Source organism: Bos taurus, chromosome 2 (assembly GCF_002263795.3).
Source record: "Bos taurus isolate L1 Dominette 01449 registration number 42190680 breed Hereford chromosome 2, ARS-UCD2.0, whole genome shotgun sequence".
NCBI classification, from domain to species: Eukaryota; Metazoa; Chordata; class Mammalia; order Artiodactyla; family Bovidae; genus Bos; species Bos taurus.
Genome location: NC_037329.1, coordinates 31,104,753 through 31,132,144, shown reverse-complemented (window position 1 = coordinate 31,132,144; position 27,392 = coordinate 31,104,753). Strand labels below are relative to the sequence as shown.

The following is a 27,392-nucleotide window of genomic DNA, read 5'->3' as shown; positions in this document are numbered from 1 at the left end:
AGTTTTCCAGATGGCTACTAATGATTCACCTTGTTTGAGAGAATATATGCCATAGCAAACACAACAGAGAGAATTCCTAGATTGATGTAAATTACTATTCTTACTTAAAATTTCACACTAGTTTTAAAAATACTTATACATGTCTTCACCAGTAAGGGTGATGTAGAGGATAGCTTATCCTTCTAATATCAATTTAATTTCATTAAAAGGAACTGGATGATTAAAAACTTTAAAACTTATATATATTTATGAATAAATCAAGTAGACAGTTTCTGATACTAAATAATAAGAATTTAACATGAAGTCCCTTCTTTCATTTTTTGAATGGCTTTTAAATCAGTAGCGCCAAATAATTCTTTGTTTGTTTTAGCCTTGATGATAGTTTTCAAAAACATCTCTAGTCTGCTGCCGAATATTTGTTTACTCCCTTCCTCGTTGACAATGGCATTTCCCATATTTTGTCCCCTCCCCTGCCCCAGCAACCTCTCATGACCTGTTCTAAATCTCTGTATAGCTGGGTAACATATGCATACACATACATATGCATACATATCCACATGCAGCTGGAAATATACCTAGACCTTTCCTTTCTTCCACAAAGCTTCAATGTAAAACCAAAAATAGTAATTTTGGCAGAAAAAACTATAAGGAAGGCAAACTCCCTCAAATTTAGTTTTGGTCCCTCTGCCTAATTAGGTCATGCTGATTTTATTATGCCCCATTTTTAGCTTTATTTTATGGCTTTCCCCTGACTGCAAAGCACTAGAATCATCTTTTTTGCCTTCTGTGTCAGTGATATTCTGGAAAGATACTATTCATCGAGAAATGTGCTATTCCTTTGGATTTGGTTAGAAATATTCACAGGAATTAATGACTGCTCAGCTTATCCAGGCTGAGACTGTGTCTATGTGACACTCAGTTCATGTAGCAAGTTTGTCTACCCAATGTCGGGCAGTATCTAGACTGATTTTCTAGTCATCAAAGTGATCAAAAAATTAGACATTGTGAAGACATTCATTCAGCCCTCAATAATAAGGAATGATGATGCTTTTAATCTCCTCACAATCAATTTAAATTATCAATATAATATTTTTATGTCCACACTCATGTTTTGAAACCTTGGTGTGTATTTTTAGGTCCCAGCTTTCTGGAACTGGGATTCAGTAATCAGGGGTAGGACACTGTGGTGGTGGTGGTGATGTCTGACTCTTGTGATCCCATGGACCATAGCCCGCCAGGCTCCTCTGTCCATGGGATTCTCCAGGCAAGAATGCTGGAGTGGGTTGCCATTTTCTTCTCCAGGGGATCTTCCCAACCCAGGAATCGAACCTGGAGCTCTTGCATTGCAGACAGATTCTTTACCGACTGAGCTATGAGGGAAGACCCAGGACACTGGGATCTGAGAATTCAAACATAGATTCTAGGTGATTCTAATGCAGGTGGACCTCACCCTGCACTCAGAGGAATGCCAGCTTTGAAAAGAAAGTGAAAGTGTTAGTCGCTCAGTTGTTTCCAACTCTTTGTGACCCCATGGAGTGTAGCCCACCAGGCTTCTCCAGCCATGGGTTTCTCCAGGCAAGAATACTGAAGTGGGTTGCCATTTCCTTCTCCAGGGAATCTTCCCAGTCCAGGGATTGAACCTGGGTCTTCTGCATTGCAGGCAGATTCTTTACCATTGAGCCACTATGCAAGCCCTAATACCAGCTTTGTCTTACACTAATTCCTAAGATGGTTCAATTCAATCATCTTTATATCCCTGTATTAGAATATTGTCTTTGGAAACTTAAAGTCTGTCTATACATAGTGGTTGGGAGTGTGTGATATGTGTGTACATCTAAAATGTATCTGGTACATGCCTTTAATTTGCATGTTTTTATGTTGACATGTTTTCAGAGGCGTTTCAAATCCTTGGGTTTATTTGAAATTTCTGTTCACTCTTTGGAAAGTATAATAATGGGTGTGAGCACAGCTTTCAAGACAACAGAGACTGAAAAAAGAAGATAGCAAAAATAGTATTCAGAGAAAATAAACCAAAAATAACACACTAGAAGATGCAGCAGAGTGCAGGGAATACCCACAGCTGTGGCAGCCCTTTTTCTGGAGAAAACAAGCTTTTCTGCATTAAGGACCAAAAGCCCAACTTTCTTTGCCTCAGGCATGCCAAAATATAAATTCTAGGTATCTTTTTTTTTTGTCTTGTTCTAAGAAGGCAAATCTGAATTCTTTTTCTTAATTTTCAGTAGCAAAAGGTAAAATCGAAGCATTTAAGTGTAAGGACACAATCCTGCATGCAAGAACTGAACTTGAAGTGAATTTGGGAAGTCAGAATGGAAGACACAGAGAATTTGAAGATGTTCTAACAGAAGCATGGCATTTCAAGTTAAATGTATGTGGCTTATCAACGTTTCCAGTAAGTCAGCAACTACACTTGGTTCTAGCTATGAAGCTTCTGTTTTAAAATAAATTGCTTCCCTGTGTTCAAACAACATTGATAAAATCTTGGCAGGAGGATTCACTTTCCATTGTTTGCCTTTAAGTACTTTTTCACATTGTACTATGAATATGTACTCTGTATTTAAGAATAAAATAATATAATAAATGTAAACTAACACCTAAAATTTATGTTAGTAGAGGACAGGGTACTCATAATTTATGGCTAATTGGCCTTAATGATTTTAAAGATATATTTGTTTTGAACATTATGCCCTGTCCACCTTGTTTGTTTGTGTAAACAAACTCTTTCCTTTTAGAGAGTTTGTTTACACAACCAGAAACTGTAAAATGCTTCTGGTATATTTTTGCTTGTGATTGTGTTAATGTTTTGTGCATATTTTTACTGGGGTATGTAACTGTCAATGCTAATAGGCTATTTCTTTTTCTTTGCAACATCTGTTGTCTATTTTATCCATTTATCTATCAGTCTACCTGCCTATCATCCTACCATCTCCCTCTCTTCCTATCTCCCTATCTGTCTCACTATCTCCAAATATGAAATGAACTACATATAATATATGTATATACCAATTCTGTTTTTAGTATTTAAACTCTTGATTTTCAGCTAACTTCCTATTGCTGTTGCTCCTCTTGGTTCACTCAACAGGGGCTTCTCAGCTGCTTCTTGAACATTCTGGGCATATTACCACATCAGGGCTTTCCACTTGCTCTTCAGTGAGGCTAAAATGCACTTCGATAGATAGCCTGTTCTCTTGCCTCCTCAAAATCTTTGCTGCAAGGTCTCCTTTACAGTCAAGGCTTCCCAAACCATCCTATTTAATTTTTTTTAACCACCAGCTAGTGCTCTTGATTTTCTTTTCTTGCCTTTCCCCTGCAATTGTACTTATCACTTTCTGACATAGTCTGTGACTTACTTATCTTGTTTATTGTCTGTCTCCTCCTTCTGTATAAAAATCCATGAGGTCAGTGAATTACATTGTTTTGTTCATTGAGTTTTTTTTTTTGTAGAACTATTTCTTTCTCTTGTGAACCATAGTAGGTGAGCAATAAATATTTGTTGGTTGGCTGACCCAGGTTAAAATAATTAGAAGAGTTAATAATTCATAGCACATGAAATTCTAATGGAACCAAATAGGGTTCTAAGCCATAACTGTACTTATCACAGATTTCATAACTATTTACTCTTCATTATGCAACTGATAAAACTTATGAGCAAAGTTGATACTATTTACCCTATTTGACTTGAAAATATGCTGAAGAATTGGGTACTTGGCATTAAATCAGAGCAAAAATAGACCGTCTTTTATTTAATTCTCTTCGAGAGAATTTGGGTCATAATTTCATCCTAATGTATCATGGAATGACACCATATCAGCATAATGGAAGATACAGTACAGTTCTCACATCAAAAGACAGAAACAAAATCCATAGACATTTCTTTGCAAAATTCATACATATCTCACAGTAATGTATCTAATACATTAGATATTAGTAATATCTAATACTCAGATATTAAAGGCAGAAAACCATGTGCAAAAAAGGTAGGTTCATTTGAGGTCTCAAAATGGAAAAGGTAGACAAGAGATTACAAAACTGCCTCACTGAAGGAAAAAGTTTGATAGGTAGGTTTCACTCCTCCTACCTCCCAACAAAGCAGATTGAGAAAATGGCCTCAAAATACTATAGTGCTTAAAACTGATTACTGTAAAATCAAAGTTATTAATGATTTAATAAAAGTCTCTTTTAAAGACAGTTTATGATATACATTTAAATAATCATATTAAATGTTAGTTCCCTGTCCCTCATTTACATCAGATGCTACAAAAATATACGAAGATACAGAAATGACAAAACAAACTGGAATCCTTAGTAGAAAGCTGTACCTGATGAGGGGAGTAGAATTTCTTGTCACTAGTTAGTCGATTTCCATCCATGGAGAAGAGGAAACTTCTTCTTTTGACACTGTCCTCAGATTCAGACTTGGGAAACCTGTTTCCCTCTCCTTTGTTGTTTCCTTCAAGATTCTCCCTCTGTCTTCTTTTCTTTCTTCGGTTCCTCCACTCCTTAGCACTTTTGGAGCTTAATTTTGATGCTTCTGACGAACTTTCCAAGAGCTCTCCTAACCCACCTATTCCACTGAAATCTCTTGAAGCAGCTGATGCTGCTGCAACTGCCTGTGTAAATAAAACCAGGCACTCTTTAGAACATGCAACTTTGGAAAACAGTTGACTGTGGTACATATGTTGCCATTTAATACAATGAACTATATTTGAAAGTGTATGTCTTTCTGGTCATTTTTATGTTTTACTACAAGAGAGTACTTAATAATGATACATTTTCGCATAGTATAAGGCAAAATGTTAGCTTATGAATTAGAAAAGTCTGGTTTGGCACATCTTCTGAAGTCTTTTTTAAAAAACTCTGTTGAGATTAGCTTCATTTCAGGAAACAACTGCTCTCTTAAAAATATCTTCTACACTTTAAAAGCAAATGTTCTCTTAGTGGTGGTGTCTGGTCTGATTACTATTCCAATTCCATCCATAGGTTTGTTCCTCCCACTTGTGATTGTGAACAACTGAGTGGTATTTTTTTCTTCTAAATCTAGGACAAAAGACTTTTCTTTTTTTGTGAACTCAAAGCATTTAAAGTATCTACTTTTTACCTCTGGGGGAAATAGTGGGAATGTATTGGCTAATTTATCCTCTTCTTCATTTGAATCACATTCAGTAGTATTTATTATTCGCATTTCTGGGTTCATGCGTACTCATCTGCTCAGTCGTGTTCAGCTCTTTGTGACCCCACGTACTGTAGCCTGTCAGGCTTCTCTGTTCATGGGATTTTTCAGGCAAGAATACTGGAGTGAGTTGCCATTTCCTCCTCCAGGGGATCTTCCTGACCAAAAGATTGAACCTGCGTCTCCTTCATTAGCAGGCAGATTCTTTACCACTGAGCCACCTGGCAAGCCCTCCCATTCCTGAGGTCATATTAATCCCAGAGTCTAACATGATTAATTTACTGCATAGCACTTTTAGCTTAAAATTTTAAATATTTATTTATTATTATTATTATAAATAATTAACGAAAGTTTAACATATCAGTCAATAAATACCTGTAGTAATCATTCAAAGGATTATGACTACTTCAAATATTTTCTTTCCATATTTCAACACTAAGTATACTTAAGCATTTTAGTATATGTACTGCTGAAGCAAGCACTGCTGCTGCTGCTGCTAAGTCACTTTAGTCGTGTCCGACTCTGTGCGACCCCATAGACGGCAGCCTACCAGGCTCCCCCGTCCCTGGGATTCTCCAGGCAAGAATACTGGAGTGGGTTGCCATTTCCTTCTCCAATGCATGAAAGTGAAAAGTGAAAGTGAAGTCACTCAGTCGTGTCCTATTCTTAGCGACCCCATGGACTGCAGCCCACCAGGCTCCTCTGTCCGTGGGATTTTCCAGGCAAGAGTACTGGAGTGGGGTGCCATTGCCTTCTCTGGAAGCAAGTACTACTTAAGCTTTTTAAATTTCTGCACCTACTAAAGAAACACAGCAGCTTTGAGGTAAAACATGGCATGCCAAATCTTTTGTATTTTTATTTATGTGAATGGTATTTTTAAATGGGAAATGATCTAAACACTAACTGGAGAGGATATGAAATTCAAAGCTGAGTTCTCATTAAGTATGTTCCTGTTTATAAACATAATCATCAAAATGGAAATAATTAAAATAGTAGACTACTGGTTCAACTCTTTACATATGTCATTACTGAATACAAGGAACTCTAATACAGCTGCTCCTTGTTCTATCTTCTCCTCTTCGCCACTAGACATATTCTTGTCTATTCCTATAGATAGGAATTCTGTCACTTGTGTATGTGTGTATGTGTGTTTGTGTCTGTCTGTGTGCACATTGCATATTATGTCATTTGACATAAAAAAGATTCAGTAAATGTTTGGTGAATAAGGGTAAAAAAAGGCACTATACTGTCAGTTGTCTCAGATATTGAATGCGGGTATGGGAAGAATAAGACAGACTTGACTTTTCAAGATCTCATAAAAGCTAGGTTTCAGAATAGTCTGCATAACAGAAATATATTTTAGAAAAGAACATAAAACTCATATTGAATGCTTTGACAACATTTTCTCCTTCTTGAGAAGCAGACCCTTCTAAGTAGCTTCTATTTCTGAACCTCATCTCAACTAAAAATTTTAAAAAAGGTTTAAAACTAAAGGTTCTATGAAACACATTCCATGGGATTAACATGACCCCACGGATGGGAACCATAATATTACATATAGTACTAAATATATGTGTTGGGCCAAGGAACATGTAAAATGTTTATATTGATCGCTATAGTCATTATAGAAACCTGGATCTAAAACTTGATAAAAGACAATCCTAACATTTAAATGAAACATTAATTCAGAATTTGTATATTTATAGAATGCATATAATCAGATATCCAGATTTTTTTTAATTGAATTTTTCTCTTTTTTTGGCTGAGCCATGTGGTATGCAGCATCTTAGTTTTTAGTTCCCTAACCAAGGATCAGTCAAACTCGTGCCCTCTGCAGTGGAATCTTTGAGTTTTAAACGTTCAACCACCATGGAATTCCCAATTAAATTTTTGATCATGGATATCACTTTCAATGTCAGTAATGAAAGATGATAAATATTAAGGGCCCTTTATAAATATAAATAAATTTAATATAAAAGTATAAAATAAAGTGGATAAATGAAGGACTAATTTGAGCAAGTTAAATATAGTTGCATAGTGCTTGATACATAGGAGATACATAATTTACAGCACTCCTTGAGAGAATGAAAGTATACACATTTCTTTTTATCCAAATAAAGTCCTTAATTTTCCTTTCCACTTTGTATAGAGAAAAGCATACAATTCACAGTGCCAAATCATTTATTCACTTGTTTGTTGTCAGGAAAAAAGGAAGTGGAAGTGGTGGTAATAGTCTCTTGACATAATTCTGAAACTCAGGTCCATTAAAATCACTTCCAGAATTTGTTTTGCATAAGACATGATTTCCCTTCCTAGACTGGGTAAACAGTTGGAATAACTCAAAACCAAAACAGATTTTTGTAAGGCAACAACGGTAACCTCCCGACACAACACATTTTCTGTGTCACTCGTCAGCTCGAATCTGTCACTTATTCCACTTCCAGGGATTTGTCAATTCCCTCAGAGGCAGATGTTTCCTGTCACCTCCCATGTCTGTGTACCTGTTTATACGCAGCGCTGTGACATGGCCAACGTCCTGCTTACTTAGGCTAATAGCATTACTTTCACAGTGGGTTTGCTGAATTCTTATTGTAACAGATAACAAATACGTGCTTAATATTTCCACAGGGAATAACATTTTGTTTCTCTTATCTCTGTGTGAAACAAAAGAGGCTCTATAACTTACTGTATCTGTGTGTCCTTAAAAAATAAAATAAAAATATATCTGTGATTATACTTCAGTGTAAACATAAGATCCAGTTTTAAAATCTCATTTTAAAACCTCAAGACATTAACTATACTTATTACAATTCTACCCCAAATTATATTGGGCCTCTTAAATGTCACTATTTCTAATTTTGTGCCTAAGTTTACTGCTAAATTTTTCCTATCAGACCAATATATACTTCTGTGGAATATGCTACGCTAAGCACTTAGACATTTAAAGATCACAAATTAAATGCCAACACAATTATGATGACATAGCACAAAACATTTCTTTCTTTGTCAGTATGTCTTTGTCTTTTAAAGTTGTACTTGGTTTGTGAGCTGAATATGACTTTTTTTCATGTCTAAACAGTGACTAGCACTTGGAGGTCTTTGAACATATATAAATAAAAATGGAAATGATGCTAGACTTCATGAAGTCATTAGCTAGATAGCTTTTGAAGAGTCACAGGTGATTAACCAGACTGACATTACACTGGAGCCCCAGTGATCTCATGGGTGTACTAAGTCTCCCTCTCTTTCTGTCCCCACCTCCCACTTCTCCATCAGCATGGGCTATTTACTGGTCACTGTTACCTGCATTGTCAATAAGGAAGTAAAATTAGCTTAGCACCTGTGCCATCCCCATCAATATTAAAACACTGGGATAATTTACTCTGAAATCAGTTTAAACTTTTGTGTATATGAACTTAAAGCTGAATCATGATTTGATCTCTGGACTCCAATAACTTTCAAGTGAAAAGAACTGACATTTTGGCTGACCTAATTAGGATATAGATAATTAGATTCTTTAAACTTCTACTAGACATAGTGTATTTACTGCTAAATTTTAAAGATTATACTCTTTTAACTGATGTAATATTTTACCCTAAAATGGCTGCATTTCAGAAGACATTCTTACTCCTGTACTGTAGGTTGGTTTAGTATTCTCATGCACATTGCTTTTCTGTTTTTGTAAATGACAATAGAATAACCCAATGCTTTAAAATACAACTAGTATGCACTATCTGTCTATATGTGTATACACATATATATTATTTCCTATAACTTTTATTTTTAGCTTTGAAATGAAAAAATTCTTTGCCCTGTAAATAGCTACCATTTCATCATCTTACAAATGTGTTTTATTTGTAACGATCTGGAATAAACTCTTGAATACTTGAAATATAGGAGAAATTCCTGGCAAGCATGAGGTATATTTTATAAGTTACACTCAAGTTATCACCAAATTAGTTTATGACTTTTTTAATAGATCAATAAACTGTAACCATGATACTACTCTGTACCCAGTGTTAACAGGAAAATAGAATCAGCATGTTCAGCAACTATTAAGTATATGGTTGGTCTGAGTAACCAGATAAACAATTCATTGTCAAATCCGTCTCACCAAAAAAAAAAAAAAGCCTCAGTAAAAAGTACCTCTTGCTGTATGTTGTACATCTTCAGAGTAACTCAGAATTATTAAAAATTTAAATTTTCAACACACAATTCCAAGGATATACTGACATTCAAATAATGCCTCTAATGTTTGGGAACATCCATTTAAGAAAATCACTATGCACAAAAATTATTTGGATTTCTGCTTCTGGTTGAGATATAGTAACAGATCTGATTCACTCTTCCTCCTAAAACAACCACTAAGCAGCCTAGATACATGTAACAATGGTTTTGAAGAAATTATGAATGGGGGAATTGAGTTGAGTTTTCAGAAGGGTTTTCACCTAGCAGTAGGGAATAATTAGCCTTAGACTATGTTCTAAGTTATACCTAACAAATCTTCAAAGATTTAGGATCAAACTGTTTACAAGTAATTTAACTATGTTTCCAAACTAAGATCAAGAATTTTTATAGAAATACAAAAATATCCAGCACCCCAAAAGATCAAGTTTCAAGTGTCTGGAATTTAACCAAAGTTTGCAATAAATGTAAAAAAATCAGGAATATATAATCAATAATGAACAGAAATGATTAAAATTGATCAAGATCTGACACAGATGTTAGAATTAACAGACAAGGACTTTAGGACTCTATAAACATTTATTATAACTGTATTGTGTATGTTCAGTATGTTACCTATATGGGAGAAGTAAAAGAAATTCCAATCAAGCTTTTCAAGATGAAAGCTATAATGTTTGAAATGAAAATACCCTGGGTGGGACAAAGACAAATCCGATGATGCAGAAGAAAAGATGATAAACTTGAAGATGTTAGTCACAGTAGAAACTATATGAATTGAAATGAAAAAGCTAATTCTAAAACTCATATGCAGCTACACATTTTAAAAATATATTTGACCAAGAATAGTCAATACAGTCTTGAGAGAGAAAAATAAAGTTGGGGAGTTACCACTATCTAATTTCAAAACTCACTCAATAGCTACAGTGATTAAGAGAGTGTGGTTTTGGTGTAAAGAGAAATAAATCAATTGAACTAAATAGAATCCAGAAATAGACTTACTCACATATGGACAATTGATTTTGACAGTTTCAAAGGCTGTTTAGTGGAGAAAAAATATTTTGTTCCACGAGTGATGCTGGAATAACTAGGTATCCATATGCAAAAAAAGGGCTTCCTGCAATGCAAGAGACCTGGGTTCAATCCCTGGCTTGGGAAGAACCCCTGGAGACTGGACTAACTACCCACTCCAGTACGGTTGCCTGAAGATTACATTGACAGAGGAGCATGGTGGGCTACAGTTCATGGGGTCACAAAGAGTCAGATATGAGTGAGTGAATAACACAACAACAATAAATTTTTAAAAAGGTTCGACTCATAAATCACACCACCTTACAGAAAAATTAGCTTAAAATGGGTCTTTGATGACCTAAATATAAGACATAAAACTTGCAGAAGAAAAATTAGGAGAAAACATTTGTGATGGAGACTTGGCAAAAATATCTTAGATGCTACACCAAAAGCATGATCAGAGAAACAGAAAAAAAAATCTTGATAAACTGTACTTCATCAAAATTTAAAACTTTTGCCTAAAAAAGTACAGTTAGGGTGAAAGACAAATTACAGATTGGGAGAAAATATATTCAAGGAATAGTTATCATGAAGGACTTTTTTTTTTAATACATAAAAATTACTCAATCTCAATGATAAGAAAACAACCTAGCTTAAATTTTGGGGAAGATAGTTGAATATCCACTTTACAATAGAATCCATACAGATAGAAAATAAGAACAAGAAAAGATGCTCAGCTTCACTAATTGTTAAGAAAATGCAAAATAAGACAAATGAAATACTGCTAGTAGAATGGTCAACAGGCTTCCCAAGTAGCTCAGATAGTAAAGAATCTGCCTGCAGTGCAGGAGACCTGGTTTGATCCCTGGGTCAGAAAGATCCCTTGAAGAAGGGAATGGCAACCCCTGCCAGTATTCTTGCCTGGAGAATTCCATGGACAGAGGGGCCTAGAAGGCTTCAGTCTGTGAGTCGCAAAGTCATGACTGAGCAACTAACACACACGGAGAATGGTCAATAAGACTGACCATACCAAAGTTGGTGAAGATGTGAAGGATATAATTCTCACTGACATGAATTGGATTTTGATTTGTCTTTCCATGACTGTCATCTTTCAATTTATGTTTATTCTTGTAGTCAAATATTGTTCTTATCTCTTATTTCCTCAAGACATGAATGCCCCATTCTCTATGCCCCTAGCCCAAACAGCCTTTAATATTAATGAAAATTTAAAGTCGGCTCTAATAGCAGATGCCTTCTAAATATCCTGATACCCTATTGTGCTATAGAAATCCTGAAGAATGGTGCTCGCTTCGGCAGCACATATACTAAAATTGGAACGATACAGAGAAGATTAGCATGGCCCCTGCGCAAGGATGACACGCAAATTCGTGAAGCGTTCCATAAAAAAAAAAAAAAAAAGAAATCCTGAAGAATGATTAAGCATAGGTAGGCATGAAGTTTTGAGTTCAAAATTTGAGATCACATTTGAGATCAATCAATACAGAATAAAACTTCAAGTGTAATTAGGGGTGAAATAGGAATATTTGGAAATACCAGTTATGTATCTTTTTTTGTATTAAACTGAAAATAAAGTTCTTCCATGAGATTTCATAAGATAATTGCATAGTTAACTTCATCCTGAATATGTTTTCTACCCTGAGCTAATTTCCTCATGAAAGTGAAAGTGAAAGTCGCTCAGTCCTGTCTGACTCTTTGTGACCCCATCTACTGTCCATGTAATTCTCCAGGCCAGAATACTGGAGTGGGTAGCCTTTCCCTTCTTCAAGGGATCTTCCCGAACAAGGAATCGAACCCAGGTCTTCCACATTGCAGGTGGATTCTTTACCAGCTGAACACAAGGGAAGCCCAAGAATACTGGAGTGGGTATCTATCCCTTCTCTAGTGGATCTTCCTGACCCAGGGATAGAACTGGGGTCTCCTGCATTGCAAGCAGATTCTTTACCAGCTGAGCTATAAGGGAAGCCCTCAGTTTCCTCATATATAACATCTAAAAAGTTACTTTGACTCTAACTTAGGAAACAATTTCAAGTTTCAATAGCTTTTTCTTTTCTAATGACAATGCCAGTGTGCCATATGAAAAGCCAGCACCAATTTTACCTCCGTGGTACAATATGCCTACTTTAAATAACAATGACAATGATGATAATAATAATAAAGCAGCTTTGCTTTTTATCACTTAGTACCTGAGCTTCTTCCTGTTGCTTTTTAATCTGTTCAAGCATCTGCTGAAATTCAGCTTCTTTCTGTTCAGCCTCTTCCAGTGTTGCCTGATTCTGTTCTTCATAGGCCATGGCCACCACAGCCAGGATCAAATTCACCAGATAAAACGAACCCAAGAAAATCACCAGCACAAAAAATATCATGTATGTTTTTCCAGCAGCACGTAATGTCTAGGAGGAAGAAAAAGATCAATCTCAACAGTATTTTATAAAATGTCCCCAAATAAAGGTCTGCTTACTAACATTAGATAGTCGGAAGACGAATGCTTATTAGCATACAATGTATTTGACCAAGATTATTTTTTGTTTTAAAATGCATACACACACAAGTAAAATTATTTAAGACTTGATTGTAGTGTCATTTGATGTAAGCATACACATTTTAAATTTGTACATATTGGATATACATTTGAGGACTACTAAAATGCTTTTTCTTAGAGTCTATAATGCAGGGAAATATTACAAGTAAGAACACTATTTTAATTCCTTTCGTGGAGTTACTACTCAGTCCACACTGTCTTTCCACATCATCTAGAGATAACATCTTTCTTTCCTCCTAGAGCCAATTAACCTTAAGTTGAATTTGAAAATTTTATATAATTGAATTTGAAAATCTTTTCACATGTTCTTATTACATCCACAACTATATTATAAGCTCAAGTCATGAACATTCTCTGTATCCTCCATAGCCCCTAGCAGAATGCTTCTCAACAAAGAATGTCAAAATACATGTCCTGACTGAATGAACAGTTGGGATCCTAGGCACACTCACTTTATGATGGACCCTTCTCAGTATTTTAGAGTATTATAGACAAATGCCTATACTTATGATTTCATATATGCTCATAAATTTAAATTATATGCATGTTATTTTGAACCTTACTGCTGTGCTCTGAATGTGAGTGTCCTACCAATTCATGTGTTAAAATCCTAATGCACAATGTGATAGTATTAGGAAGTATGGCCTCTGAGAGGTGCTTAGGTCATGAGAGTGGGACCTCATGAATGGGATTAGTGCCTAACAGAAAGAGCCTCCAGAGAGATCACTAGTCCCTTCCTCCAGGTGATGACACAGCAAAAAGGTATCGGCTTATGAGCCAGGAAGAGGGATCTTGCCAGAATGCATTCATTGTGGTGTATTGATCTTGGACTCCTCAGTCTCTATAACTGTGAGAAATACGTTTCTGTTATGGCATTTTGTTATTGCAACCCAAAGGGACAAAGACATTTACCAGCTGATAAAGGTTCTCCCAGTAGTCTTGAGTCATGAGTCGAAATAGAGACAAGAAAGCCCAGCTAAAAGTGTCAAAGCTTGTGTAGCCATAGTTGGGGTTTCGACCAGCCTTCACACAGATGTATCCTTCTGGACATTGGCTGCAAGAGAGAGGAATGGAGCTGGGCTCAGCAGAGCAGTTATAGCTATTTGAATCCATATTGATTTATAGGAATTGTCAAAACCCAGAGTTGCTGTCTGTGATGAATTTTCTTGCTTTCTTATCCAGAACACTTTAGGTAATTGCTCACAGTGAAACTGTTAGCAGATGAAATTTATCAGGAAAACCAATAGAAAACTTAGGTGCACAGGAGTCCTATTTATAGATCTTTAGCATGGCAGAGCAGCAGAAATCACACATTTTTGCACTGACACCTCTCTTTTTAAAGTGGCAGCAATCAATGATTAAAAATGAAAACCCAGAAAACCCAGCCAAAAGGTAGGGAACTGCTTAATAAGTTACTTCATTAGCCACTTCTGTAAAAATTCCTAAAATACAATTTTTATTTTAGAATAATTTTAGATGTGCAGAAAAATTACAGAGTACAGAAACTTCCTATATGTCCTATGCCTGGTTTCTTGTATTACTAACATCTTAACGTTGGTATGTTTTAATCAATATTGATACATTATTATTAATCAAAGTCTGTCATTCATTCTTATTTTCTCAGTTTTTCCTTAGTATCCTTTTTACATTCCAAGACCCCACCCAGGAGGCCACGTTATGTTTAGTCAGCATGTGTCTCTAAAGCTCCTCTTGGCTGTGACAGCTTATCAGATTTGCTCTTGTTTTTGATTACCTTGACATTTTTGAGGAATATTGGTCAGGTATTTTGAAGAATTTCTTTCAGTTGGGATTTGTCTGATGTTTTTCTCATGATTAGATATTGAGGTTATGAATTTTTGGGAGGAAGATCACAGATGTAAAGTATCATAATCCTTACATCATATCAAGGTTACATGCTATCAATATGACTTATCACTGTTGATAATAACGTTCATCACCTGACTTGAGATAGTGTTTGTCCAGTTTCTCCATTGTAAATTTACTCTTTTTTCCTTGTTTTTCCATCCTGCTCTCTTTAGAATACTCATTATGTGTTGCTTACACATAAGGAGCAGGGAATTATGATCTACCTTCTTAAGAGCAAAGTATGTGCACAAATTTATTTGGAATTCTACATGAGATTTATCTATTATTTCATTTATTTATCTAATATTCAATCTATTTTATGAGTATATACTCATGGGTATTCATTTTACACTTTGAATTATAATGCAATTTTATGTATAATATCATTGTGTAGTTTTGCTTACGTTGTTCCACTTTTTGCCATTGGACGATTTTCAGGTGACTCCTATATCTCTTTGCCATCACTCATGGTGGTATGTGTTTTGTTTTTGTTTGTTTTTCCACACTTTATTACATTCTGACACTACGATATAGTCCAGGCTCATCTTTCATACTTCCTGCCCCAGTCCTATAATCAACCATTTCTCCAAGGAGCCTTTGCTCTTTTATTGAAGAGTGGCATTAGAAACCATGGTAAAGGTGTGTCTGTGTTTGTGTATACACATTTGTCTCCTTGCCTTGCCGACTGAGGGCCCAGAAGCAATGACACTGCCTTGGCAATCAACATGGCACCCAGATCGTGGTTTCTAATACTATTCATATAGCCACCTGTGCCTAGGTTAAACTAAACGTGAGGTCATAGTCATTTCCCCAACTTTATTTCATTATTGCTGGATCATTCCAGATTCCTCCCTTTACTTATCTGTAACCCCTCACTCCAAAAGTGAGAAACCTGAGTTCTGTCATCTACTATCTATTTACTTAATTATTCAGTGCCAGTGTACATGCATAATTGTTTCTGGATTGTTAATCCATACTGTGATGGGAAACAACTTTATCAAGAAGATTATAGTTCCTTTTGCCTTTAGTCTTATAGGCTCATTCATTTCCAAAGTTACTTAGATTAGTACCTATTCCCTTCCTTCAGTTTATTATTTAAGTGTATTTAGATACTTTGTCACATTCTGTGTTTCAACCTGAGATCTCTCATCCTCACACGATTAAAAAAAATTTTGCATATAGTATTAAGTTTTTGTGCTGTAAAGTTTTGTAAAGTTGACAAATACTTAATATTTACCATTTCAGAATCACACAGAATAATTTCTCCACCCTAAAAAATCCCCTATACATTACCCAGTCAAGCCCCTACTCTGAACCCCTGGAAAACATTGATCTTTTTATCATCTCTATTATGTATCTTTTCCAGAATATCATGCAATTGGAATTATACAGAATGTAGCTTTTTCAGATTGCCTTTTTTTTTTTTACTTATTAAGATGCATTTAAGGTTCATCAATATTTTTATGGCTTGATAGTTTATTTATTTTTATTACTCAATAATATTTCATTGTATGAATATACCACAGTTTGTTTATCTTTTCAGCTCTTTAGGGACAACTTGATTGCTTCTGGTTTCTTGTGATTGTGAATATAGATGGTATAAATAGATATTTACCTCAGGCTTTTGTGTGGATATAAATTTTCAAATTAGCTAGCTAAATAGTTAGTGGAGTAATTACTGAGTTATATGGTAAGACTGTGTTTATTTTGTATGAAACTGCCAACTTGTCTTTTAAGTGACTGTACTATTTTGCATTCTAGCCAGCAGTGAATGAATGAGAATTCCTGTTGATTTGCATCTTTACCAGCAGTTGGTATTGTCAGATTTTTTGTTGTTGTTGTTAATTTTAGTCATTCTAATAGATATATAATCAGATCAGATCAGTCGCTCAGTCGTGTCCCACTCTTTGCGACCCCATGAATCGCAGCACGCCAGGCCTCCCTGTCCATCACCAACTCCCAGAGTTCACTGAGACTCACATCCATCGAGTCAGTGATGCCATCCAGCCATCTCATCCTCTGTCGTCCCCTTCTCCTCCTGCCCCCAATCCCTCCCAGCATCAGAGTCTTTTCCAATGAGTCAACTCTTTGCATGAGGTGGCCAAAGTACTGGAGTTTCAGCTTTAGCATCATTCCTTCCAAAGAAATCCCAGGGCTGATCTCCTTCAGAATGGACTGGTTCTGGATCTCCTTGCAGTCCAAAGGACTCTCAAGAGTCTTCTCCAACACCACAGTTCAAAAGCATCAATTCTTCGGCGCTCAGCCTTCTTCACAGTCCAACTCTCACATCCATACATGACCACAGGAAAAACCATAGCCTTGACTAGACGAAACTTTGTTGGCAAAGTAATGTCTCTGCTTTTGAATATGCTATCTAGGTTGGTAATAACTTTCCTTCCAAGGAGTAAGCGTCTTTTATATTCATGGCTGCAGTCACCATCTGCAGTGATTTTTGAGCCCCCCAAAATAAAGTCAGCCACTGTTTCCCCATCTATTTCCCATGAAGTGGTGGTACCAGATGCCATGATCTTCGTTTTCTGAATGTTGAGCTTTAAGCCAACTTTTTCACTCTCCTCTTTCACTTTCATCAAGAGACTCTTTAGTTCTTCTTTTTCTGCCATAAGGATGGTGTCATCTGCATATCTGAGATGATTGATATTTCTCCCAGCAATCTTCATTCCAGTTTGTATTTCTTCCAGTCCAGCGTTTCTCATGATGTACTCTGCATAGAAGTTAAATAAACATGGTGGCAATATACAGCCTTGACGAACTCCTTTTGCTATTTGGAACCAGTCTGTTGTTCCATGTCCAGTTCTAACTGTTGCTTCCTGACCTGCATACAGATTTCTCAAGAGGCAGATCAGGTGGTCTGGTATTCCCATCTCTTTCAGAATTTGCCACAGTTTATTGTGATCCACACAGTCAAAGGCTTTGGCATAGTCAATAAAGCAGAAATAGATGTTTTTCTGGAACTCTCTTGCTTTTTCCATGATCCAGCGGATGTTGGCCATTTGATCTCTGGCTCCTCTGCCTTTTCTAAAACCAGCTTGAACATCAGGAAGTTCACATATTGCCGAAGCCTGGCTTGGAGAATTTTGAGCATTACTGTACTAGTGTGTGAGATGAGTGCAATTGTGCGGTAGTTTGAGCATTCTTTGGCATTGCCTTTCTTTGGGATTGGAATGAAAACTGACCTTTTCCAGTCCTGTGGCCACCTTTGAGTTTTCCAAATTTGCTGGCATATTGAGTGCAGCACTTTCACAGCATCATCTTTCAGGATTTGAAATAGCTCAACTGGAATTCCATCACAGTAACTCATTATTGTTTTACCTTTCAACGCCCTAATGACAAATGATGTTGAGTTTCTTTATATATCCTTATTAGCCATCTGTGTATATTCTTTTGTGGGTATCTGTTCAGTTTGCCCATTTTAAAATTGGGTTATTTTATTTTTTTTATTTTAAGGGTGCTTTATGTATTGGGGGTACAAATCATTTATCAGATATGTATTTTGCAAATATTTTTCCCACTCTGTGGCTTCTCTTTTCACTCCCTTTACAGTGTCTTTGCAGAAGCTTTTAAATCCAGCTTATAAATTATTTCTTTCAGGTATTATGCTATGGGGTTTATATTTTAAAGCTCATCACAAAATCTGAAGTCATGTAGCTTTTATTCTATGTTTTCTTAAAGAATTTTTATAGTTTTGTGTGTTTTGCATTTAGGTTTATGATTGGTTTTAAGTTACTTTTTGTGTATAGTATAAAGCTGTATCTAAGTTCATTTCATTGCACATGAATCTCCAATTCTTTTAGCATTCTTTCTTGAAAACACTTTCCTGTCTCTAATGAATTGCATTTTCTTTGTCAAAAATTCATTGACTACGTTTTTGTAATCTGTTTTTTTGAGTCTCTGTTCTTTTTCATTGATCTATATCTAGTATTTCCCAATACCATATTGTCTTGATTACTTTAGCCTTATAGGGAGTCTTAAAATGGAGTAGATTTCTTTAGAATTGTATTTGATGTTTAACAATAGAGTGACTATCAATTTTACTGTGTAAATTACCTGACCCATAACAGATACTCAATGAAGGGAAGTGATTACTACGGTTTAATAGAGATAAAGTATACATTAACCCACCTTATCCAAAATTTTATCTAGGCTTTTACATTAACTATAATAATAAAAACAGTAGCCAACATGCAATAAATGTTTATGACAGACCAGGTGCTAGTCCAAGTGCTTTATATGTATTAAGTAACTGATCACCATAACAACCTGAGGGGAGAGATGATATTACTCTTCAGTTTAGAAACAGACTTAAATACAGAGAGCTTCACCCTTTCCAAGGTCAAGAGTTTGTAAATGGTGGAGTTAGGATTTGAACCCAGGTATATATGAACAGTTGGAGAAGGGAATGCCTACCCACTCCAGTACTCTTGCCTGGGAAATTCCATGAACAGAGGAGCCTGGCAAGTTACAGTCCATTGGTCACAAGGAGTTGGACACGACTGAAGTGACTTAGCACACACACTCACGTATATGAACTGTAGAACTTTTGCTCCTGTTCTCTACCCTCTCCTATCAGTTTGGGAAAACTATCAGGAAAAAAAATTCCCCCAAATTCTGTCTTTGTTACTGGTCTATGGTTTTAGTAATCCTCTTAGATCTTTATAACCACACCAATTTCCCATCTTCTGCTGCTGCTACTGCTAAGTCGCTCCAGTCATGTCTGACTCTGTGTGACCCCATAGACGGCAGCCCACCAGGCTCCCCCGTCCCTGGGATTCTTCAGGCAAGAACACTGGAGAGGGTTGCCATTTCCTTCTCTAGTCTTCTGGGATGACTCAAAATATGTTCTCTGTAAGTTCTGCGATCTAAGAGTCACTACTGCTATCCCTAGGCTTTAAAAAATTTCAGTCTCTATCCTGAGTTATGGGCTTCAATAAAGAATCCACTTGCAATGAGGGAAACCCTGGTTTGATCCTTGGATTGGGAAGATCCCCTGAAGGAGGGCATGGCCACTCACTCCAGTATTTGTGCCTGGAGAATTCCCCAAGGACAGAGGAGCCTGGTGGGCTACAGTCCATGGGGTCACAAAGAGTTGGACCCGACCAAGCGACTAAGCACAGCACAGGACCCTGACTTATAATTAATTTGCAGTACTTTTGGAAAAATATGCTAAGTATGAGAGACTAGCAGGATGACTAAGACATTACAGCATCTCTTATTGTGTAATGTGACAGAAAAGAACTATAAAATATGCAGACGCAGACCAGAACATGCCTTTGACATACATCTGCCACTGGATTCCTTGTATACAGGGGTTCATCCAATTTCAAGAGTATCTGAGTTTCTCAAAGCAGTTTTCCAACCGGGTTTGCACCCTGATGACCATGTTACAGCCTGGATCTTTTCCAATCAGGGCAGAACTTGTCCCATCAATACATCCTGGTGGTAGTTTATGGTTTAATCGTTAAGTCTTGTCCGACTCTTTGCGACACCATGGACTATAGCCCCATGGACTATATCCTCTGTCCATGGGATTCTCCAGGCAAGAATACTGGAATGGTTTGCCATTTCCTGCTCCAGGAGATCTTCCCAACTCAGGAATTGAACCCGGGTCTCCTACATTACAGGCAGATTCTTTACCAACTGAGCTATGAGGGAACACATCCTAATACCAGTCAAAATGTGCCCATCTTGTTTTTCCTTCTCTGTAATTCTTAACTGACTCTGATGGGTTTACAGATAAGACAGACACTGGACCTTCATTCTTGAAAGAAAAATTCATGTACATATTATCTGTGAAATTCTGGATAAAAGGTCTTCACCCAAAGGGATGATTTTAATGACTGTGAGTTTAGAATAAATACCAATCCCAAAAGATGGAGAAAGTACTTCCTAGGTGGGCATCACCACTCTTTATTAAACACATGCAAGACTACCCTTGTATATTTTCTTCCTATTTACTTTTGCTTTTTCCCAAAGTGTTCTACATCTTAAAAAAATTTTTCCTTACCCTGCATCTGATCCATTTCCACAGAGTAAAGGGTCATTTTGTCCATCCAGAACATAAAAGTGACCTGTTAATATAAAGAATAAACTATTTCATATCAATCCTATTGACATTAGGGATAAATAGAATTTGTTTATCTCAGTTATTTCCAAAGTGGATACCAAAAAAGTAATTTACAAAGATGGCTTCAAGCCCACAGCTTCAACTATTTATAGTTAAAAACTCATTCAGCAACACTAAGATTAACAATGGAGCAATATTTCTTACTGTCATCTTCAATGTAATCCTTCCAGTTAAATGTGCTCATTGTTACATTAACAAATGTCCCATTTGAATTCATTGTGCCATTAAATAAAGAGGTGGTGTTGGTTTCAAAAGCAGAATCGCTTGGGGGCCATTGTAAGCATTTATTCCGCAGGTTGCCCATGAACAGCTGCAGACCAATTAGGGCAAACACGCTCAGACAGAACACAGTCAAGATCATGACGTCAGAAAGCTTCTTCACAGACTGGATCAGGGCCCCCACGATGGTCTTTAAACCTGTGGAGAGAGAATGAGATCAGCTGAGGAAGAGTGTCAGAAGCCACAGAGTCTTCTTAATAGTCATATACATTCTCTTTCCCCACAAACAGTTGCCTGTCTGTTTAGACATCAAAGCTTTATGGACAGCCAGATGGTTTGGGAAATGAATGAAGAGCAGATTTTTTTTATGAGCAGTGTGCTTTTGGGAGGTTTAAAATGAAAGGGTAAAGTATCTAGGCAGGAAGTTTTTTGTTTTTTTTTTTTCATGTGTAGTTTTATGTGCTGCCATGAACATGTAAAGACAAACTTGCAGTTATTTTTCACGTCACATTTTGTGTTTCAGGAGGCTGTTTCTCTCCAACCATTTTTTAATACTAGCTTTCCAAGTTGCAGTGGTTTAGAGGAGAAAAGAATTTTAAGATAATAAAAATCCCATGCCATGTAGTACATGCCGTTCAGTAATAATCTTTTCTCCTTTGTAAGAGGAGATCCACTTTCAAAATATATCTGCAGTAAATGGGAAAATCTAAATCAGTTAGTAAAGCCATGATAGCAAAGCTTTTATAGGATGTAAAAAAAGAAAACATTGCATCATAAATGCACAAAAAAGTGGGTGAGAAAGAGAGCAAAACTAGTATTTTGTATAGACACCTCATGCAAGTCTCTGTTAAACTCAAAGGCTGACTTTATAAATCAATATTTAATTTCATTTGGCATTCTTGAAAATAAAAAAACAAACATAATAAGCCACAAGGCTCATGTCACATGTGTAATTTCAACCTCAGTATTATTATAGTGTATTTAAAGTCAGCCTCGGTGTTTAACCTAGCTCTCACCTGGAATGACTGAAATTGTTTTCAAAGCTCGGAGAACTCTGAAGGTTCTCAACGCTGAGACATTGCCCAGGTCCACAAACTCTGTCACATATCTGTAATAGGGAGTTCACACACAAACACAATAACAGAAAAGTTGGAGATATAAGGGGTCTACCATCTTACACCAGTTTCTTCTTACCTGGAATTACAGAAATAGTTTTCAGAGCTCTCAAGACTCTGAAAGTTCGAAGAGCTGAAACATTGCCTAGGTTTACAAATTCTGTTACATACCTGTAGAATTAAATCAGAGTTACTGATAGTTTTGGCAAAGTTTATACTACATAAAGAATGAAAAGTGGGTTGGTTTGGCATATAGAGCCCCTTGAATTTTACGGAAATGCTAGACTTCAGGGTGCCATGTGCTAAAAGCTGCCTTTAAGGAATAAAATTTTGTTGCTTTATTTCAATACAGTTTTCACTAATATGAACGTTTGTTTGCAAAACTAATTAAAGTACAGTTGGTGGTATTAAATTTATAGTCAATGAATAACTTCATTTTGATGAAGTAGAAGACTATGACATGAAAGTGATTCCATTTATTGCTCATTTATCAGATACATTTACCTTGCAATATATATTCTAATATGTATTCTCAAAATATATGCGGCATATAGTTAATTTGGCTAACAAGCAAACTCTACATTTAAAATATGTCACAACAACCTGTTTTATGCTACAACTGTTTCATGCCTTTGAGCTTAACATGTTTTTAAAAATACTCACGCCATGACTATGACACTGAAATCCAGCCAGTTCCATGGATCACGAAGGAATGTAAAATCTTCTAAGCAAAACCCTCTTGCCAAGATTTTTATAAGTGACTCAAAGGTATAGATTCCAGTGAATGTGTACCTAGGAAAAGCATCCAAACAAAAATTAACAATTTCATTCGAACTGTTAAAATACAGCAAATCTGATTCTTTTGTGGTTTTTCAGTTCACTAAGATGGAATTCCTTATTCCCACCTACAAAAAAATCTACTAGTTTAGTCTTACGAGTAAAGGGTTAAACTGAAGAGCTAATACCTTCTACTAAGAGTTTGATCTTGTTTAAATATTTAGGTTTGATAGTAATAGTTTCATGTGTTTTATGGATAATCATCAGGCTTGATCCTCTAGAGTAACACTGTCCAACTGAAATTTAATACAAACTACATATATAGTTTTCAAATTTCTAGTAATCAAATAAAAAGAAGAAATGAGTAAACTTAATTTGCATGTTATACTTTATTTAAACCAATGTGTCTAAAATGTTATCTCTTCAACAATTAAAAGCGGCCACATTTCAAGTTTCAAATTTCAAGCTGCATGTGTCTACCTTCTCCCTCACTAGACAGTGTAGCTCTAGAGCTAACATTTCTTGGATTTGTTTATTTATAATAAAACATTTCATTCAGACTTCTTAAATGATTAGAATAATTTGGGGGATATTTTATGTATCTAATATCAAAAATGAACTTCCCCTTTATATCTATCCTTAAGATTCAGGCATAACTCTGTAAATCTGCTTCTCTTATACGCTCACCAAAAATGTTCAGTTCGTTAGTGTTCTATGTGTGTGTGTCTACACAATTATCAAAATTCAGGGATAACAAAATTCCTGAGTATAACCTCACATCAGTTACTATCTCTATGCACTTGGGCCAAATCAGTTCAGTTCAGTTGCTCAGTCATGTCTGACTTTTGTGATCCCACGGACTGCAGCACGCCAGGCCTCTCTGTCCATCACCAACTCCCAGAGTTCACTCAAACTCATGTCCATTGAGTCGGTGATGCCATCCAGTCATCTCATCCTCTGTCATCCCCTTCTCCTCCTGCCTTCAATCTTTCCCAACACCAGAGTCTTTTCAAAAGAGTGGGTTCTTCACATCAGGTAGCAAAAGTATTGGAGTTTCAGCTTCAGCATCAGTCCTTCCAGTGAATATTCAGGACTGATTTCCTTTAAGATGGACTGGTTGGATCTCCTTGCAGTCCAAGGAACTCTCATTTAAACATGCTCAAATTCAAATTTCAATCCCTCAAATAGTGAAATACTTTTCTATTTGCTTTTTGGTAGAGCATTACCAGCCCTCTCCTTTGAATGTTGACAATATAAGTTATTTCTGTTTCTTCCAAAAATAGTTGGGAGAGAGTATTTGTTTTTCAACATTGAATTCTTTTTAAAAAGTATAATCTAAGTTTGTTCTTCAGATTACTTCACTCAAGCCACAAAAATTGAATTTACTTTTATTAAAATTCACTATATTTTCCAGTCTACTAGTATTTTATACATGAAAAAAAAAGGGAAATTATTTTTTCAGGTTTTTTTTTTCTGTAGAAATTTATTTCTTATGAGGGAGCAAAGAAATCACAGGAAAATGTATGTCAGAATCTTCATGTCTAGCTTTCCTAGGAATGTTCTTTCTCCTTTTTAAACAATGCAATTGATTTCATGAAGAAAAGAATAATTCCTGTCTTTACTTACTATGAAGTAGCTGATTTTATTAGGAAGAGAGATAATTTCCAATGCCAAGCTTATGGTTACTTGTGTTTTGGTTTGAATCTTTGTATATTTACATATAATCGCCATGATATTTCTGTTTGGAGAGATTCCTAGCATTGCAGAAGACCATAAAAGACAGCTCCCATCTATGTTCTGTTTATCATATTAGTAGATAATGCCCTATGGTTTATGCTAGGCAATTCTAAGTTATTTACAGAGTTGTTAGGAGTTATTTACAGAATTGTTAGGAGTAAGATTTGGAGGAGGCAATGGCACCCCACTCCAGTACTCTTGCCTGGAAAATCCCATGGACGGAGGAGCCTGGTGGGCTGAAGTTCATGGTGTCGCTAAGAGTCAGACACAACTGAGCAACTTCTCTTTCACTTTTCATTTTTATGCATTGGAGAAGGAAATGGCAACCCACTCCAGTGTTCTTGCCTGGAGAATCCCAGGGACAGGGGAGCCTGGTGGGCTGCTGTCTATGGGGTCGCACAGAGTCGGACACAACTGAAGTGACTTAGCAGCAGCAGCAGCAGTAGGAGTAAGATTAAAGTCCCTACTCCTATTTCTGTTTTGGGGAAAGGAAGAAAATTTGTGGGGACATTTGGAATATATGGTGAGTGTTGATAGCTATTCAAGGAAGAGGGTCTTAGAGCTTAACATTTAAGACAGCTTTGCACAGGACAGGTGTTCAGATATACCTGTTAGAAAGCTAGATTGAATGCGTCAGTGAGAATCAAGGAGGACCTTGATTTTTCCTGGCTCTGACCCCACTAGGTTCTTAATCATGTTGTTGATTCTGTCCATGTTACAAGGTGTTTTCCCCCTGTAATTTTGATATTTATAGAAATGATTTGCCTTACATATTATGACTCTCACTGTATAATATGGTCCTTGGGATGCCATCTCTCTGTATAGGGAAGATTTCTGCTGTCAGTTACTTGTATTTTCCTGTCAAAACTGACTTCTCTTTTCATTGGACTCTGTTTTTTTAAGGTTTTTGTTGTTTGTTTCTTTTACTGTAATCACTAATGTTTTGCTTATTTTCCTGCTGCCTTGCTGTCAGGTGACTAGAGATAATTGATTAGGAAACCTGTGCAAAGTTTTCCAACTAAACAGTGTAAGTCAAAAGCTTTTGTAAAGCTGACTTTTCATAATGGATATAGGCATCTCTAAAAATAACTTAAAAGAAAACTGCATATTCAAATAATAATATTTGTGTCCCCTTTACCTGTCTTTTAATGACATTATATAAATAAATTCATACATGTTTAAGTATGTCAATAATTTATGCAGGGAAAAATACATACAGAATAATTTTATACAGGTATATCCACTTGTTAAGCCCCAAATGGTAACTGAGAATTCTGTTAAATGGCTTGCCTCAACATAAGAACTGGATTCTCTACTAAAATGATTTCTAGGGAGCTTTTTCAATCTACTGTCAAAAAAGTCTTTAATTTGTTAAATCACTGATGAATGATGGCTTAGAATGATTCTGTAAATTCTCATAGAAATCTACAAAAAAACAGAAATGAAAGTGTCAGTATTTGTTATAATAGCTTATCTCCTATTAGACATTACTTTAAAAATATAATGGTAAAAACATACAATTTTCTTTTTCACTAAAACAAATACCTGATCATTGTATTAGCTTATTACATAAATAGACTGTCCAAGCTAAACACCTTCTGTTTCACTAAAAAAAAAAAAAGCATGTTTCTTTCACAAATAATCTTATATGTGATTGACAAATTGGGGAATAATGCTGTTATAATGCAAAGATTTTTAGTTAAAGCACAGTTTCCCTCAGCACATTAATGTTTTGAAATAATCAGGGGCACCTTTTCCTTCACACTTACATACAATATCCTAAGCAATAAAAGACCTTAATACTACTGTAGAAAAATCGACAGATGTTCCTTCTTTCGTGCAAGCAGGGTGTAGTTTAACATGCCCAAAATACTGTGCTTAGACCTTTCCCTCTGTATTAAAATACTGAATCAAATGTTTTACTTTGATGATATCATTGCCAGGGTCTCCATTTCAAGGCAGGAAGGACAAGGCCCAGGTCTAAGACTGCAGAGAGGTTGCTGGCTCAGGCTTTAGGTACAAATGTCCACAGAGATTTAACTGGGCCAGTGTCTTTTTATTGGGACTGTTATGTTTTTTTATTAATATTCCAATTACAAAGTTTTAAAAGTTTTGAGAGATCTGTCCATAATCATGTTTTCTCCTTAAGCCTTGTTATTATTTGAATATGGTTTTGCAAAGACATTTTGCTTCCTTTACAGATTTGTGATGTTTCTAGTACACATGTGTGTCTAAATAATCTATGTATCTTAATATAACTAAATATCAAAATAACTTAAACACCTAAGTATGTTTTTTTTAATGTACCTATATAGTGTATAAATGAATTGCCTAGTGATATAGAGCTAAACACCTAAATCAATTTTATCAGAATATAACAGTAGTAGTAATATAGTAGAATAAAATAATTTTATTTATGCTCAAATGGTAATTGTATTTTATCTAAAATGCATAATTGTGATTCAATCTTAACTTTTATGATAAATGATTATTTAGCTTCAGTTCAGTCGCTCAGTCATGTCCGACTGTTTGCGACCCCATGAATCGCAGTACGCAAGGAAGGCCTCCCTGTCCATCACCAACTCCCGGAGTTCA

General features: G+C 36.0%; 1 protein-coding gene and 1 non-coding gene across 3 annotated transcripts in view; one reads left to right on the top strand and one right to left on the bottom strand.

Annotated features, from left to right (window-relative positions):
• The window catches only part of SCN3A (sodium voltage-gated channel alpha subunit 3), a 121,414-nt gene that overhangs the window by 53,393 nt on the left and 40,629 nt on the right, over window positions 1-27,392 (bottom strand). Inside the window, exons 6-12 of one of the 2 annotated variants that reach the window (XM_002685332.6) lie at window positions 22,947-23,075; window positions 22,185-22,276; window positions 21,094-21,366; window positions 20,830-20,893; window positions 13,854-13,995; window positions 12,586-12,792; window positions 4,338-4,628 (exon numbers count right to left, since the gene is read on the bottom strand). In XM_002685332.6, coding sequence (XP_002685378.1) covers window positions 4,338-4,628; window positions 12,586-12,792; window positions 13,854-13,995; window positions 20,830-20,893; window positions 21,094-21,366; window positions 22,185-22,276; window positions 22,947-23,075 — 1,198 coding nt within the window. Of the gene's footprint in view, window positions 1-4,337; window positions 4,629-12,585; window positions 12,793-13,853; window positions 13,996-20,829; window positions 20,894-21,093; window positions 21,367-22,184; window positions 22,277-22,362; window positions 22,455-22,946; window positions 23,076-27,392 lie in introns of both variants that reach the window. The other variant, XM_005202500.5, reaches the window with a different exon arrangement.
• Window positions 11,683-11,789, top strand: LOC112443706 (U6 spliceosomal RNA). Its single transcript, XR_003032115.1, has one exon. It is a non-coding gene; the product is annotated as a U6 spliceosomal RNA (small nuclear RNA).